Raw genomic sequence first — 18,454 nt, forward strand, 5'->3', positions numbered from 1 at the left:
GTTGCTTTGGAGGCCAACACACTTTTCTATCTTAATGAAAAAATAGTGAAGCACATAATGGTTTCTGCCAACCTCATATGCCTCATTCCCTCTCTAATGTTTTCAAATTCATTTTACTGCCTCAACTGGATGCACATAATTCCCAGAGATGCTAAATGACATTATTAATTTTTGATCATTAGGATGGTCCTTTGTGTTGGGATTACTCCTAGTGAAAAACCTTCTACTTCTTGTGATCAAATTTGGGGGAAACATAAAAATGATAGCTCAGGATTTATGTTCTTTGTAGGGTGTAAGAGAAGGTAATGTGTTACAGATGGAAAGCAGTAATCTGGCACTGTAAGCTGAGGTACACATGGTTATTACATCTCAGGAATGTCTTCATTCCAATACTGTGTTTGAATTCCATAGGAAAAATTAGCATTTAACAAATGATTAGGTATAAAAGAGAGATATTAAAGATAAAATATTTATTTATCGTAGAATATTTAACTGAATCATTGACCCATACCTCCCCCTCCTGTCACTGACTCCATTGACTTATTTCTATTAGATAGTCATTAAATCATTAAATTTCAGGGTAATCAGATTGAGTTAGGGCTAGTTTAGGCCACTGTAATAGGAAACCACCAAATTTCAATGATTTAGAGTTCAGGGACCTGGGACAACTCAGGGGTGACCATCTTCAACATTCTGTTTCAAAATAACTCATTATTACCATTTTAGTCAGGGGAAAGGGGAAAAGAGATAGAAGTCCACATCTAGAGATTTCCTTAATCAAGTGAGGTGAGAATTGATTTCACCTCATTTCAGTTCAGTTCACATTTCACTGTGAGAATCCAGGTACAGGTCTACATTTAGCTCTAACAAGGGGAGAGGAATGCTGTTCCTTGCTAGGCAACTATGTCCTAGTTCTACCTCAATTGTTGAGGAAAAAGGGGAAATGGTATAGGCGAAGACCTTGCACATTAAATATGTGATTGTAAACAATTTACAGATTTATAGATTTTAATTGCCACAGTGATTTTAAAATGACTTAGAATGCACAATGGGGTACATGAGCTGATGATATAATAGAATAGAAGTATTTTTACATTTAAATATGTATTAATGAAGTAAATTGTTCTTAAAATAACAAGAAAATGAATATTTATTTTTTTTTAATTCAAAGCAAATCTCAGATTAACATTTCTGGTTGGTTTTAAAAATCTTTATTTTTAGTAATTTCAGTTTAATGAGTATTAACATTACATATTCCAAGCCAAACCTTTCTGAATTTCAAGCTAAAGATTGGATATTTGATACAACGAATTACCTTCTCCAGTTTTCTGAGAAGTTTCAGTGTCTTGGTCACAAAAGTAAAATAAAAAGAAAATAAAAATGAAAGCATAATGGCAAAGTGTAAATTTGAGTTATGAGCTGAAAACTAGCATGGCGAAGACCATCAAAAATGTTTGAGAGGTTGCATTTACTATTTGGCATAACATTTTTCAATATACCAGTTCTAGCTAGACAGAGAAACAAAATCCATTGTTCTTTTTTTAGAATTGAAAGCACTTTTATGTTGTTCTATTGGTAATTGCTTAGTTGCTGGAATATAACAATAGATCTATCATTATCTTCTTCTAAAATTGTAAAAGAATAAAATAATAGGCACAAGTAATAAACACCATAGTAAGTACTTTAATATTTGCTAAAGGAAAATCCTACTGGTTTGCCTGCAAAGTTTTGATGACAGATAATTAATAGGTTTTCTGGCTTATGTAAAAGTAACAACATAATAAAAAGTCAACCCCTCCTTCCACATAGTTAATCATGGTATGCCTCTGTTTCATTTCCATATTTAAAAACTTCTTTACGGCTGGGCATGGTGGTGCTCACGCCTGTAATTCCAGCACTTTGGGAGGCCAAGATGGATGGATGACCAGGTCAGGAGATCGAGACCATCCTGGCTAACACGGTGAAACCCTGTCTCTACTAAAAATACAAAAAAAAATTAGCCGGGCCTGGTGGCGGGCACCTGTAGTCCCAGCTACTCATGAGACTGAGGCAGAAGAATGGTGTGAACCCAAGAGGCAGAGCTTGCAGTGAGCCAAGATTGTGCCACTGCGCTCCAGCCTGGATGACAGAGCTCTTTTGAGACTGCCTCAAAAAAAAAAAAAAAAAAAAAAAAAATCTTTACTTTCCTTTGAAAAAGAAATAATGAAGTTTGAAAATCATTCAAAAATTTTACAAAGACAACCCTATACTCAGTAAAGTAGGTTGTCGGTATTTAAAAACACATTTCTTAAGAAAAATGATGTTTGTCTGGCTTATAATTTATAATATTAAGATATTTTATATGTATTGGAAAAAGATTTGAGGTTTTTTTTTTTTTTTTCTCCCTCCAAAATCCTGTGAACTATATGTTATTTCCTGATGGCTGACTTCAAATAATCAAGGGTAGGAGTAATCACATAATGGGAAGAAAATTGCCCCATAGAGATATATGTTTACTTTTATAATGGCCGGAGTTATAGTAGATAAGAATTACTATACACTTGATTCTCTTTGCTTTGTAAGGTTGTTATTGTAATTGAAACAGACTCATTTTGTTAATTTCATGACCTTTTCACATCAATCTTTTCTGGAGTCACTTAGGTGAAATGGAGGATCAAGACATTGTGTGTTCATTTGTCATTAATGAACATCTGTTCTATCCAGAAAACAATGAGTTCTTCTTAAAACTTTTGAAAGATATAACTCTTCATACTGTGTACTATTCCTTTTGATGACAGCAACGACCTGTCTGGAGCATTTGCTGCAAAGACGCTGGCTGCAACCAGGGAAGCACAGCTGGGGCTGTGCACTCTGCAGAGTCAGTGAGAGCTGGGAACAGGCAGGGGCCCCACGCATTTCTGAGTTGGTGGGGCCAGAGCCCAGAGCTCCCAGCCGAGACTGTGGACCTGGGTCCGCTTCCTGCTACAGGCTCAAAGTGTGTTCTCCCAATGCCTGGCCTCTCCCTGCTTCCGAGGCCTGCTCCAATTTCGGAGCAAAGCTGTGATCAAGCCCCGAGCATTGTCACCACCTGGCTGGGTGTGCACGCACTCATGGTGGTGCTGACACACAAGCGCCTTGCCACCTCAGCCCCCTCTGCACTTTGGGCACCAGTGAGCATGGGAAAGAAACCAAGGTGGGGCTGAGGGTATCCTGGAGCAGGCCTGCAGTCACCTCTTGGGCACAAATGGCCTGGGTGCCATGAATGGCAACAGAAGGCAGACAGGCTCCTGGGTGGAAAGAGATGGGTCTGGTGAAACCTCACCTTCTAGCCAAGGATTGCCTGAAGTCTGGCACCCAGCCTGCCAGTTCCCTGGACTGGGGTGAGAACTTATGGTGCTTTTTCCAGGCTGCCTATGGCTGCCCATGGACCAATCTGCAATCACTTTCTCCCTTCTGAAGTACATAAAAACCCCAGACTCAGGCAGACTCAGGCAGACATCAGGACAACCTGCTTGAGGATAGGAGCTACCCACTCTGGGTCTCCTCTCCACTGAGGGCTACAGACATCAGGACAGGCTGCCTGCATCTAGGAGCTACCCATGTTGCTCAATGAAGCACCTCTTTGCCTTGCTCACCCTTCAGATGGCCACTTACCCAATTCTTCCTGGATATGGGACAAGGACTTGGGACCTGCTGAATGGCAGGACTGAAAGAGCAGTAACACCAGTACGGCTGACACATGTCTCCCTGCTTGCCACATTGTAGACGATGAGAAGGAGAGAAGAGAAGCAAAGTGGCCTTTTAGTGATCCCAGACCTTGGGGCTCCCTGAGCCAGGCCTATAACACCCTCTTTGGGACTCTGGTTTCTGTTGTCTCCAAGCTACCAGGTGCCACCACATTCCCCTCATCCAGACATGGGTGCCCTCAGTGGAAGCTGTTTGTGGTGCACCAGATCCAGCCACAGGCTTGCATGGAGTTGGCATCTGTGCTGGCTCCTGGAGCTGCCCTTCCCACCACAGTAGCCAGCGTGCATGGCTGTGCACAGTGGTGGACCCCGCACTCACTCACTCACTCATCCCCACCTCACTGCTCTGTGCCTGGCTCGCCCTTGGCAGGCATGGGATCTAGGCTGGTAGAAGAATCCAAGTGAAGCCTGCTAGGCTGAGTGGGTGAAACAAGCCCAGTGGGCTTGAGCAGAATTCATGCAAAGGTACCACCAGCCACAGAGGCTTCCTACTGGAAAAGCTACACCCTAAGGATTCTGTGACATTTTCTACAACTGTAGACAAACGTTTGTATATTTTAGAAGCATACACACAACCAAAAATCTCAAATTGTAACAAATCTTCCACATTGTTCCTCTTTTATTTCATTCCTTCAGTTTCTATTTTTGACAAAGATACAACAATGATATTAGTGTCTTAGAATTTGCATGCCCCATGTGATCATTCTTCCTTCTTGCTCTACTACCTTTCCCTGAAACAAAGAGCTAAACACAGAGTTCTTAACAAACTAATGGCATTTCTTCATTCTTTATTGTTGAAACATCCTCCATCTCTCTTTCTCAAAATTATCTCCAACTAGTTTCATTTTTTTTTGGTGGGGGGGGGCAATGAATTAAGTCCAAGTAATATCCCCTATTACACATAAACATTCCAAATTTAAACTTTGATTTTTTAACCATTCAAGTGATTGTGTAGTTTCTTCATATCTATTTACAATTACATATATTTGTTTAAATAATTTTGTATAATTTGTTTTTCATTAGAAATTGAGAAAAATGTTAATCTTATCTATAAAAATTATATTCTCAAATTCACATTATACAATGAATGAAATAGACTATAGAGATCATTTAGTTGGCCTAATAAGTCAGCCATTCAATACTTGACTCCTTAGGCAGCCTTTAGGAAATATGTCCTTCATAGAAACATAAACAGATTTCAGAACACAGAAACTGTGACCTCGACCAACTGTGCTTCCTGTAGTTGCAGGTCTGAGAGGCATACTCTTATTGTCACTGCATGTTCATATTTGCTAAGGGGTTTTCAGTCAATTATCTATTTAGAGATTTTGGAAATTAGTTATACTGTCAGAGTCAGTAAATTCCTTTTATGTATCTTTCGTTTAAACCCTACAGAAATAGAAAAATCCTAATAGTAGTTCAAACACATATTACTTGAGATTACATTTACTCCTGTAGGTGAAGTAAGTTAGCTTTCTGAAGAAAGAGAATGACATTTGACCTTCATCTCAGGATGATGGACTAAGACTTACACACACTGAAATTCACTTGTCATCAGTTTTAAAAGTAAATATCGTGAAAAGGTCAACACGTCTGGAATAGATCATAGAATCTGAATGTGAATATTGATTTTGAGTGGGAAAAGCAGTATGTTACACAATTTATCAAAAACTTTGCCAAATACAATTAATTGCAAAATTTTCAAAGATATATGCCACCTATATAGATAGGCCTTTGTTATTTATTTAAAAATGGAAATGTATCAAATTTAATATTAACCATTGCATGATTTAATGTCACATGTTAATTTTTAAGATTTGAATATTTTCAAGTGTAATTTCCATAACAACCTAAATTCAAAATTTATACCGGTATATATATTATAAAAATAAGGGCAAATATTCCTAAGTTATATTTGTTAACCTCTTAAGTTGATATATTGCTAAACTCAGAAAAAAATATTGTAAGTCCTTTTCAATTTATATTATTAAAATTTAATATATCAAATTCAAAATCAGGATGTTATACATGTGAACATTCTGAAATTTTGAAAAATTTTAACTCCTTCAAAAGATAATCTTATCACTTTCTCTGTTAAAATAAAACATTGGTAGTTGGTTGATTCATATGAATTAATTTTGTAATAAATGACAGGTTGAAAGTTGTCTACAATTTATATTTAAAATGAATTTCTCAAGAAACTTTATATTAAAGAAAAAAATTAGAGTATATTTAACAAAGGATTAACATTTTACCTCTTGATATACAAAACGGAAAAAGTATAATTTATAATCAAGACGTTCATCTTTGTAAACTATGAAAATGTAAATAATGTTATCACAGTGGCCAAAGAAATAGCAAGTGAGCAGTTCTAGTTAACATTTCATTATAAAGAGAATTAAAATTACCTTATGTTGAGGAGCATAGCCATCATTTTCTTTTTCTTTCTAGAGGCAGGATCTCATTCTGTCTTCCAAGCTGAAGTGCCATGGCTCGGTCATAGCTCACTGCAAGCAGTCTTCCATCTTAACCCTCAGCCTCCTAAGTAGCTATGACTTTAGGTGCATACCACCATGCCTAGCTAATTTTTTAAAAAAATTATTTTGTAGTGACAGAGTCTTGCTATATTGCCCAGGCTGTCATTCTTATAAAACCTTCCAAGTTTGGACTTACAGATTTTGAGAGAAGATTTTAATAAGATGAACAATAGTTTGGAAAGAATGATTTGTCTTGAGTGCAAATAAGTTAATGAAAGCTATCTGAAGACTATAAAATAATATAAAACAAATGCACATGCAGAGAGCATAACTTGATTGCTAAAATTGTTTTCTATTTTAATTTAGATTTATTGTCCAATATAAGAGCTGACTTTACCTGAAGATAGCCTTTCCTGTCTTTTTATGGCACTATTAAAACCTTGCCTCAAACATAATAGGTTTTGCCCATTTAACTATTGACGGAATGATTCTGACAATCTTTCATTACAGTTTTCATAGGCTCTCTGTGTACCCATATGGAATTTAATTTCTCTTTCACATTTCCAAGGTTGTACACATTTTAGCATTTGCTCATGTAGCAGAGTGAAGCAAGTCTTCCATCAACAAAGTACTCAAGTCCAAACAGTTCACTTTATATCCACTGTTTAGAATTTAGCACAAACTTTTCAATACAAAGAGTGATTTTATACGTCCCATTATTTCACTATATTGTATCTATGGGAAATTTTGATCCGAGTGAAACATATGGTAGTATATATTAATTTTATTTTATTAGTGATCAATGCAAACATATTTGAGACAAAAATAACATACTAAATGGAGTCCTATGGTGATGAGTCTGGAGAAATAGGGAGAGTTGGATTGTGAAGGGACTTACTGAGCCATATTAAAAACTTTGTTAATTATCACAGAGAAATTTGAAGACATTGAATGTTGTTAAACAGGCAAATGACATATGCATAGCCTCTTTATGGAAGTCACTTTGTGCTTCCACAATCTCCATGGAAAGTAGAATTTTACACTATTTAAATCTTGATTCAAAATCATGAAATTTTTATCACCAATTTGTAATGGGTAAGTCGTTCGTCTCCCAACTCCTTCGGTGCTTAATAGCTGTGCTATTTACTTAATCTTCTGAGAATGCTTTTTACTTCTGGTAAACTTTTCACACATGGTTTCATGCCATTAGGTAATATACTTAAACTAAAATCACATGCATAAAAATAGAGTGAACAGGAAATATATATCAGACAATTACAAACAAGGGAAAGCAGAAATCACTATGTTAATGTCAAATAATGTATAATTCAAAACAGAATTATGATTACCTGTACACTCTGTCTCACTAAAAAAAAAAAAAAAAATTGTAAATTTTCAAGTGAGAGGAATAAATTTGCTACTTTAATATATCCATATAGTTTCCAGCATAGATAAGACCATACAATTTATTGTCCAAAGCAGGACACTTTTGAAAGTAAGAAGAGCCCTCTATAATAATTAAGGTAAGGCAATAAACAAATAGGGATGTGTTTATCAGGACCTAACCCCATTGTAAGTCGAGGAGCATACTGAATGTATATCACTTTCATACAATAGTAAAGTCAAAAATTGCAAGTCAAACCATCACAAATCAGGAATCTTCTGTACTTTAGTAAGTTTAAAAAATTTATCCAGCACATTCTTATGAATTTAAGCTTTAAGAACCAATGGCTATGAGAGATTAGAACACACTATTTTAATGAGAACAATATAATAACTTAAGCAAAGGCAAAAACAAACACCTTAGATTGTAGTTTCTGGTTTCAAATATTTGGATAAATTGTTTATACTTCTGTTTTTATATCCTCAAGATGAAGATTCTTTAAGGAACTGAATAGAAACGAAACTCTTAATGACAGGAAGCAAGCATTTTTTGGAACATATGTAGAAAGCAGTGTCTAGCTTTTTGGCCCTTAATTAATTTTCTTGTCTAAAATCCATCCAAAGAATTCTGGGAGAACTGCATCTCTCTCCTGATTCATGTCTTTTTAAAACTGTTTTTCTTATTTAAATATGTAAAATTAGATCACTCTGATGCAATTACTCCAAGGTTACAAATAATCGGAGTTCTAGTGGGTGTTTCTTTTTTTTTTTTATTCTTCCCTTCCCATTTTCATTTAATTCCCTCATAGTAGATATAAAAACAGTACCTTAATTGGTACTGATTTGCAAATATATTGAACTCAAACATGTCAAAATAAATTAGATTTATCTTCAGTACAAAGAAAGCAATAGAGCCAGATTGAATCCTAGTGAAATTTTATAGCATCTATTTACAAACACTTTTATATCCTAAATTGCCTGGCTTTTAAAATAATTAGAAGCTTTATTCGGCATATACAACATTTACTTTTATTGTTACTTCTTGAACTCAACAATAAAAGTAGATTTTAAATTGTACAGTAATTGTTTCATCTATATTTATACTATAAAAACTGGGTCTAACATTTAGACATTGCAAATTATGTTATTATAGTATAGTCATTATTCAGAAAATTACTTAAAATGTACTTAATTGAAAGATTTATTGTAATATATATTTTCAAAAAACACTTAGAAATATTAAAAGGATATGTATGGGCCGGGTGCGGTGGCTCACACCTGTAATCCTCCTGCACTTTGAGAGGCTGAGGTGGGTGGATCACGAGGTCAGGAGTTCAAGACCAGCCTGGCCAAGATGGTGAAGCCTCGTCTCTACTAAAAATACAAAAAATTAGCCAGGTGTCATGGTGGGCGCCTGTAATCCCAGCTACTCGGGAGGCTGAGGCAGAGAATTGCTTGAACCTGGGAGCCACAGGTTGCAGTGAGCTGAGATCGTGCCACTGCACTCCAGCCTGGGCAATAGAGTGAGACTCCATCTTTAAAAAAAAAAAAAAAAAAAAAAAAAAGGATATGTATAAATTAGTTTATATTTTCATGAGGTTATATTGTAAGTATTGTGCATGTAAATTCTGAAGCAGTTAACTTTTTTGGTTTGCATTTAATCTGCAAAGATTTACTTTTAAACAACAGATTTGGAGTTATTTTGATCAGTTTTCTTCTTATGAAAGTGCAATTATTTGTGACACATCCAATACAATGTAAAATTATTCAGCAATAAAGTGAAATGAGATATCACACTACAAAAGACATAGAGGAAACTTAAGCGCTTATTGATAAGGAAAGAAGCCAGTACAAAAAACTACGTACTGTATGATTTCATCTATGTGACATTCTAGAAAAGGTAAACATATAGAGGCAGTAAAAAGATCATTAGTTACCAGGGGTTCAGGTGAAAAGTGAGATGAGTAGATGAAAAACAGAAACATTTTAGGTCAGTATGAAGGACGTTCACTAATAATTGATCCTAAGGGATAACTCACTGTGTGGAAGATAGCACATAGTGTCATTAGGTGAAGCAGCTGAAACAGGAACCCAAACGCTCCCCTCCACTGCATTCTGGGCTGCAGTATTACCAGTGCCTGAACCTGGTGAGAGACACATTCAAACGCAAGTTATATGAAGTGGATTTTTTAGTAGTTACTCTAATAGATGTGAAGTGATATCTCATTGTAGGTTTAACTTTTATTGTCCTGATCATTAGTGACAGTGAACATTTTTTCATATATTTACTGGTCATTTGTATGTCTTCTTTGGGAACTATCTATTCTGGTCCTTGGTCCGTTTTTAAATCAGGCTATTGGTGGAAGAGATATCTTCACTCCCAGGATTATTGCAGCATTATTCATAATAGGATATGGAATTAAAGAAAATGTGATATATATATATGTATACACACACAATGAAATACTACTCAACCTTAAAAATGAAGGGAATTCTTTTATTTGGGACAATGTGAATGAACCTAGACTTTAACTAGTATTCTATTTTGTCTCAAATACATTCATTTGTCTCAAATCTGGAGGACATTATGTTATCTAAAATGCATCAGGCACAGAGGAAAAAACTGCATGTTCTAATAATGATCTAATAAAGCTAATATATATGGAATCTAAAAAAGTTGAACCCATGAAAGTAGAGCATAAAAAAGTGGTTACCTGGGGCTGGGTAGGAAGGGAAGAATTGGGGAGATATTGGCCAAAGGATACAAAATTTCTGTTAGACCAGAAGAATAAATTGAAGACATTTGTTTTACAACATGGTGACCATAGTTAAAAACAATGTACAATATTATACATTGCTAAGGGAATAGATTTTCAATGTTGTCACCACTAATAAACATGTGAGGTAATAAAATGGTAGGAGGGTAGTTTAATTTAGCCATTCTACAGTGTATACATATTTCAAAACATGTCGTGCACCATAAGTATATAAAATTTCTATTTGACGTTTAGAAAATAAATAAGAATACAAAAAATTCTGAGACCATTGAACTTTTCTGGGAGGAAGTATAAATACTGAATGCATAGGCATAGTGCCAGTATTTTTATCTTAATTTATTTCTCAATAACATTATTATTAGAAACAAAAAATTATTAATTTTTAAAATACACAGCTGTTTTACATATAAAATTTAGAAGGTAAGGATAATGCAAATAGTAACATTAATGAAGAAAAACATTTAAAATTACTCTCATAAGTCTGTTTTTAAAATCAAAATATTATTTAGGATTCTATTTAAGTATTAGTTGAAGTGATTTTGGAATTTTAGTCAAAACTTGTAGCTTTTGTTTAAAATGGCCAATAAAGTTAGAAGCATTGCCCTTGTGGAGTAAATAGGAACCAACACTGCCATCATGGATATGCAAGGACATCAAACCCAATTCAGGTCAAGCCTTGTGAAAGGGCCTTTGAGGAAGCCCTTCCTGAAGGCCATTATGAGAACATGAAACCACTAGCCTCTCCCATGTTCCAGGTTCATATCTGCTAAATAACCATTTCCTTTAGCATCCTCTTAGCAATCTTTGGAAAATGACCATCTAGTTGGTATCTATCTCCAGCTACATCAGTGAGCTGTACAGTTCCATTACTGAAGCTGTCTGTTTCAAGTGTTTCTTTTATTTTAAGAGTACAGTTTGTCAGTTGTATTGGCAGTAAATTTAGCTTTGAAAGGTAGTATTCTTCCATTTCAGACACTAAGAATTATTTGTTATAAATCAGGTGTGAAAAACTTAAATTGGAAGAGAGCTAGTGAAGCATTTTTCTTCATAAATGGATGAATTGAAGATTTATGAATTTAGTAGTCAGAGAAAATATTTTTTTAAAAAAACCTTCTGAGAAATGTTTCATTTGGCCATAATTTAATGCTTCTGAAATTGAGCAATAGATTTTGATTATACTCAACAGAAAGAAGAGTGAATGATAGCTCAAATTATATCAGATTCAGAATAGTAGAACTAGAAAAGACATTAGAGATAGTTTATCTGCTTTAAAAATCATAAAGTGTCAGCCCATAGATCAAATGTAGTCATTTGATGCTTTAAAAAAATAAATCCCCACTGGTTGTTCACAAATGTATACAAAATTTTAAATTTCCTTTATTGATTGACAAATCACACTAGACTGGAATTATTGTACAGTAGTTACATACTGTCTCATTCCTAACTTCCATTCCTCTCCCTATTAATTCATATTCAGCCCATTTTATTCAATTTGGTTATGTTCCTACCTTCTCTGTCCATCTGGCTTAATGAATCCTGATTTATACCAACTCCATCATTTTGTATTCAAGACATATGTGACTCCAAAGAGAGTATGCAGTTTGCCCCTATCATGTAACTGGTACTTTCCACAACGTAAAACAATAATAAAAATAGTATTTTTTATTAATATTGTAAATTTTAATCCTGCCAAAGAATAGAAAATAATTGATATTTTGTAATCTAATACTCATTATCATGGAGGTTCATTTAATTCTTTTCTGGAGAAGACTGTATAGTATGTTTTAATTCTGGCAGAAATAAATATACTGGAACAAATAAGACAAAAATTAATGAGGAGAAATTTTGTCTAGAAGTAAATCTCTTTAAAACATTTACTAACAAATAGAATTTTAAATGCTTTTAGTGGTATGCATAGGATTTAAATGTCTTCTTAAATTATGCCAATTAGTTTTTTTTAGTATTATTTCTATCCTAATTGTCAGTTAAAGTTAGCAAAAACGCACACATGTATTTTTTAATATTTGAAAGAAGACGTATCATTTTTCTTTTCTGTTTTTTATTTATTTATTTACTTTTGAGACTTAATCTTACTCTGTCACCCAGGATGTAGTGCAGTGGCGTGTTTTTGGCTCATTGCAACCTCCGCCTCCTGGGTTCAAGCAATTCTCATGTCTCAGTCTCCCAAGTAGCTGGGACTACAGGAGCACACCACCACAACCAGCTAATTTTTGTATTTTTAGTAGAGATTGAGTTCTACCATATTGGTCAGGCTGGTCACAAACTCCTGACCTCAGGGGATTCACCCAGCTCAGCCTCCCAAAGTGCTGGAATTACAGGTGTGAGCCACCGCACCCGGCCCGACATAGCATTTTTCTCATGTTAAAGCTAAAGGTGTATAAGTTGCAGATGTCATATTCCCATACTGTATAAGGATTAGCAAAGAGATGAATTATGGAAAGTATAAAATTTAGCTTCTATCTTGTGTAGTAACACAAGATAGACAAGTAAACAATTTAAGTAATGACTACTTCCACAAATAGGAATTCAGTTTTTGAAAATTATCCCCTAATATGACTGACATATTTTCTTGTATTAAACTCTTGATAAGTAATATGTATCTTAATCTGTCATAAATTAACAATCCATTGTTCAAATACTAGTTTTGTATTGTGGCATAATAATATTACCATAAACTTAATGGGTTAAAACAACACATATATTGCTTTGAATTTCCTGTAGGTCAGGAATCCAGGCATGGGTTAGCTGTGTCCTCTCTTTTTAAAAGGACTTGCATAATCTTTTAATCAAGGTGCCAGATAGGGCTACGGTCTCATCTGAGGCTCAACTACGGAAAGATCCACTTCCAAGTTCATGTGATTGTTGGCAGAAATCAGTTTCCTGTGGCATGTTGTATTAAGGGCCTCAGTTCCTTGCCGGCTGTTAGTCAGCCATCACCTTGAGTTTCTTGCCATGAGGACTGCTTCATGTGGCAGCTTACATCCTCAAATCCAGTGAGGGATATAGCCAAAAAGTTAGCTAGCAAGAATCTAGTCAAGTCGTAATCTTGTGTAGTATGTCCATTGAATTTACATGAGACATATACATCACATGAACACTGTGCAAAGGATAAAGTGCCCCCATTGACCAGAGTTGGTTAATGTGTTTATGCATGTGCTATGGGGATTGGCAAAGCCTTACCCCAAGCACTTGTACTGAGAAGGAAAGAGGCAAGATTATCAAAAACAATACTTGGATGTTATCAAAAGAAGACAAACAAAACAAAACAAAACAAAACATGCAGGACAGTAAAATAAGTAAGCGAATAAATAAACTGATAAATATCTATACATTCCATTTAAAAATTATACAGATTGATTCTTATTCTTCAGCAAGAAGCAGTTATTGCTCATGCAGTGACTATATGGACCACCATTAGGTGCTAGAGTATCTGTGAGAAAGATTGCTTTGCATTGAGATAACCTAGTCAATTAAGTGTGTGGATGGCAATAGCAAAAACAAAGCAATAAAGCAATTTGGACAAGATGTTTGTAAAGCCTTGTGTGCAATTTATACCTCAGATTAAATTTGTATTTCAGGATTTTTTGTAAAAGCTTTCAATGAAAGCACAATGTAATTGCATAATGTAACTTAGAAGAACCACTGTGTCCATTCTATTAAGTTCAAAACTCTGTCATAAAAATGGATAATAAAAATAAATAAATAAATAAATAAATAAATACCACCACACACCTATTAGAATGTCTGAAATCCAGACTATTTAACACCAAAAGCTGGCTGGAATGTGGAGCAACAGGAACTCTCATTCATTGTCAGTGAGAATACAAAAATGGTACAGTCAGTTTGGAAGAGAGTTTGGCAGTTTCTTAAAAGACTAAACAGTCTTACTATACAATCCAGTAATCATGCTCCTTAATATTTACCCAGAAGAGTTGAAAACTTAGAGTCACAAAAACCTACACACACAGGTTTATAGCAGCTTTAGTCATAATTGCCAAAACTTGGAAGCAACTAAGATGTTTTTTATTTATGGAAATAAATGGTGGGTACATTCAGACTACGAAATATTATATAGTGCTAAAAATGAAATAAGCAATCAAGCCATAGATGTCGAGGTGCATTGAATGCATATTACTAAGTGAAAGAAGGCAATCTGAAAAGGCTACATACTGTGTGACTCCAGCTATACAACATTCTGGAAAAGACAAAACCATAGAGACACTACAAAGATCAGTGGTTGCCAGAGGTTGAGTTGAGGGGAGGGATGAATATAAGGGCACAGAAGATTTTCAGGACAGTAAGAATACCCTATATGATACTACATGAAGGTGGATACATGTCATTACACATTTGTCCAAACTCATAAAATGTACAACAGCAACATGCACCCTCATGGAAACAATGGACTTTCAGTGATAATGGGGTCAACATAGGTTCATCAGTTATGACAAATGTAGCAGTCGGGTGGGGGATTTGATCATGGAGGAGGCCATGAATGTGTGAGGGCAAAGGGTATATCAGAAATCTCTTATCTTTCTCTCAATTTTTCTGTGAACCTAAAGTTACATCAAAATTATACTTACACATAAATACATCATCTTCTCTAAACCTGCAGACCTCCTCCAGTAAGTGAACTTGCCACCAAAGGAACCATGGTTGGTGTAATTTCTGCTGCTGCCATTAATCAAAGTATTGTATACTCCATTGTTTCAGGAAATGAAGAAGGTGAGTAGACTTTTAGTTTGTGTTCTCACCATCAACCAGTAAACTTAGATTTGGACTAATTTCAGATTGAATTGATATTACTATCTATCCTATTGTTTTCTAATAAAATTGTGCCCATCTTAAATGTAATTAGTAACCATGTATCCTGAACTTAATTAAAAATCCAGTTATGTTAGCTCAAGTGGTTTTTTTCCCTTAAGAAATATTACGTGTCTAATTAATGAAACCTTGCCCTTTTCCTCATTTGGTAATATTTTAATGACATTTCCTCAAAATTAATGCGTCATGAAATTTTCAGCTTTTGGCTATGATCATTGCCTACAGTAGCTTCATCCATCCCCCTGTCTGAACCATCCATGACCCTTACTCCATGTTGGTCATACCTTAACTAATCCTGAAGGAATTTCAAAATTGTAAATAAGTGTGAATTTTAAAAAGAGTCACATCCATGTTAAAAGCCATGCATGTTATATGATTCCCCAAATAGTCAAATTAGACATATAATTAATGATTATAAGTAAAGATATAATGTTTGTATATTAATCACTTTAAGAATCATAGGAATTTGCAGGCCTCTGGCAATAAGTTCATAGCTCAGTATGTCACATTAATCTTTGTTTTACCTATTCTTCACAAGTTCTCCTCTGTTTTCCATTTTGGTATGTTAGATAGCCTAGCGTATTGTAGGTAGTCAAGAAATAGTTAATATATATGTAATAAATTAATCAATAGTAAATATTTAAGAAAGGACTGAATGTAAATGCTTCAAAGCAGTTTGCAAGGAAATTATAAAGGCCTTTTTAAGCTTTTTAATGACAAACTATTACTAGGTATTGCTGCCTGTGCAGTGTAGCAAGTGATCAATATCTTACTTTTATTGCCTTTCTTTCTTCATTATTACTGTGCTACTATGGGTCCTCCCTAAAAAGAACTAAACTTCCTTTTTCCTTGAACTTTGAATGTCTGACTAAAGCTACAATTTCTCAACCTGTTCTGTTCCAAAACTTTCTCTTTATGGTTCTATTTATTCTTTTATTTGAAGACAGCAGAGTGGCTGTATTTATTAACCTCTCTCCCCCACAGTGACTATTTTACATTCATTTATTTATTAATTCATTCAACAAATATGCATTGAACATCTATTATGTATTAACTACTCTTCTAGCCACTACAGATAGAGCAATGTACAAAATAGATTCCTGCCCTCATGGAAGTTAATGGTCCAATAAGGGGGGGTTAATAATAAAAATGTAAAAATTATTAAACAAATACATAGTATTATAAGTGATTATTAATTCTATGAAAAAATAAAGTAAGGAGAGAATATGGCGGGCTTAAGAGAGGGAGATGTATTATAAAGTTTGCCAGTGTGCTCTGATTTTCATTCAAATTAATTTAAAAAGACATAGGGCAACATTAAATTATCTGTTTTTTTTTCCTCTCAAGTGTTCTTAACAAAACACTAAGTCTACAAAATGATAATATTCATAAATTACAAGCAGTATAATAAGCCAGTAAGGTCAGAAAATTTTGGTTAAACAAAACTAGATGGTTTTCTTTAAAACAGAACTTCTGAAAGCCTTCAGTGTGGTAGAACACCATCTGAATCTAAGGTGAAGAATATATTATTCAGTGTTTCCCAAATGTAATTAACTATAGAACATTGATTTCCAGCATTATCTCAAAACAACAAAAACAAACAAACAAAAAAACCCCTACAATTTCAAGGTTTATTTTAGCAAAATATTGATGGTGATCATTTAAAGAGCTGGAGCAGTTTCCAGAAGCCAGCATTTTGTCACTTTCATGCATCACTCTACTTATGAATAGGTATTTTTAGTGTTTTTGATATCACAGTGCCTTTTAAAGAGAATTTCTTTCCTTATAGCATAAAGACAATGACCAGGTAATTATATTTTAATTTCTAGATACATTTGGAATTAATAACATCACAGGTGTTATCTATGTGAATGGACCTCTGGATTATGAGACCAGGACAAGCTATGTTCTTCGAGTCCAAGCTGATTCCCTGGAAGTGGTACTTGCCAATCTCCGAGTTCCTTCAAAAAGTAAGTTATACTACTTAAACCTTTTACGAGAATTGTATGGTGTCTCTGCTAATTTTTTAATGGAATACCTGTGTCTAAAATATCATTCTCAGTGGACAACATAGAAAGATCATTAATACTCTGAGATGATTGCCTATTTGTTTAAATAGCTAATATATGACAATGCGGGGAGTGATTTCACACTCCTGAAATGTCAAGAAAATAAAACACCGTTTTCAAATTGTGTATCTGATGTTGTTAAAATACCACCATTATCTGTGTATGTTAAATAATAAAAGTTAGTCCCACTGTGAAAGCTCTGGATAAACCTTGGGAAATAGATATTTTTAATAAATGACTACTAGAAATTGCCTGAATTGTGTGGCTTCTTGTATTTACATATTTTCTTAGAGAAAAGAAAAATTCATCTTAAAATGAGTGACTAACCTTTATTGTAATTCGTATATAGCATCATTTTTTATTTTTAATTTACACTTTTTAACCTACATTTTTAATCTATGAAATGAGAATTACTATCCTTTTACAAAGGAAATATTTTATTAATAATTAAAAAGATTAATTTTTTTAAATGACAGTAAACAAAGCGTCACAGATTTAAGACCACGTTCTGTGACTCTAAACTTCAATATTTCTGTGGCATATAGTTTACCCACACAGAGAAGCATGTAAAAGCCAATTTGTGAAGGGAACTGACACAGATTCAAAGATGTTATCAATAATGCGATAAATGCTATTCTTTTCCCATCTATTGAGGTAATACTCTTTTGCATTTAAGCAGTCATCCCTTTGTAATCAAAGCAGCCCTTTTAAAATCTAGAAGACTCAAGATAATCAGGTTTAATTTAACTATTAATAGAATAGAGGCCCAGACAGAGTGTGAAGTGAGAAACAGAATCTGGAACATTCACCCGGGGACTATCCCTGGACATCATTTCAAGGCATTTCATCAAGGAAACGTTCTTAGAAGGGGGAAGAGGAAAAAAGAAGAGGGGAGAGGCATAAAGCGAGAACCCAGGCAGTGTGAGAGGAAAGAAAGCAAGACAGGAGCAACAGGCAGAAGATGCAGGATAGAATTTTTCTGTGTCAATTTGGCAATTGATCATAAAAAGAAACCACACCTTTTCATTTATCGCAAACCTCATTTACTGATTTAGTGTAGAGAGCTGCTCAGTTGCTTGTAGAGGTACAACCAAATCATTTGAAAAATCAGATTATACAGGTGTCTTTGAAATAAAAGGAATTAAATTGTCCTCAATAATTATGCATCACTCACGTAA

The 18,454-nt window shown here is 34.5% G+C and overlaps 1 protein-coding gene across 5 annotated transcripts in view; it reads left to right on the forward strand.

The window, feature by feature from the left end:
- PCDH15 (protocadherin related 15) overlaps nucleotides 1-18,454 on the forward strand; it is a 1,804,329-nt gene that overhangs the window by 1,653,165 nt on the left and 132,710 nt on the right. For all 5 annotated transcript variants that reach the window (XM_073019143.1, XM_038008761.2, XM_038008762.2 and 2 more), the window contains 2 exons: nucleotides 14,999-15,108; nucleotides 17,037-17,177. In XM_073019143.1, coding sequence (XP_072875244.1) covers nucleotides 14,999-15,108; nucleotides 17,037-17,177 — 251 coding nt within the window. The remainder of the gene's footprint in view (nucleotides 1-14,998; nucleotides 15,109-17,036; nucleotides 17,178-18,454) is intronic.

Source organism: Chlorocebus sabaeus, chromosome 9 (assembly GCF_047675955.1).
Source record: "Chlorocebus sabaeus isolate Y175 chromosome 9, mChlSab1.0.hap1, whole genome shotgun sequence".
Lineage (NCBI taxonomy): Eukaryota > Metazoa > Chordata > Mammalia > Primates > Cercopithecidae > Chlorocebus > Chlorocebus sabaeus.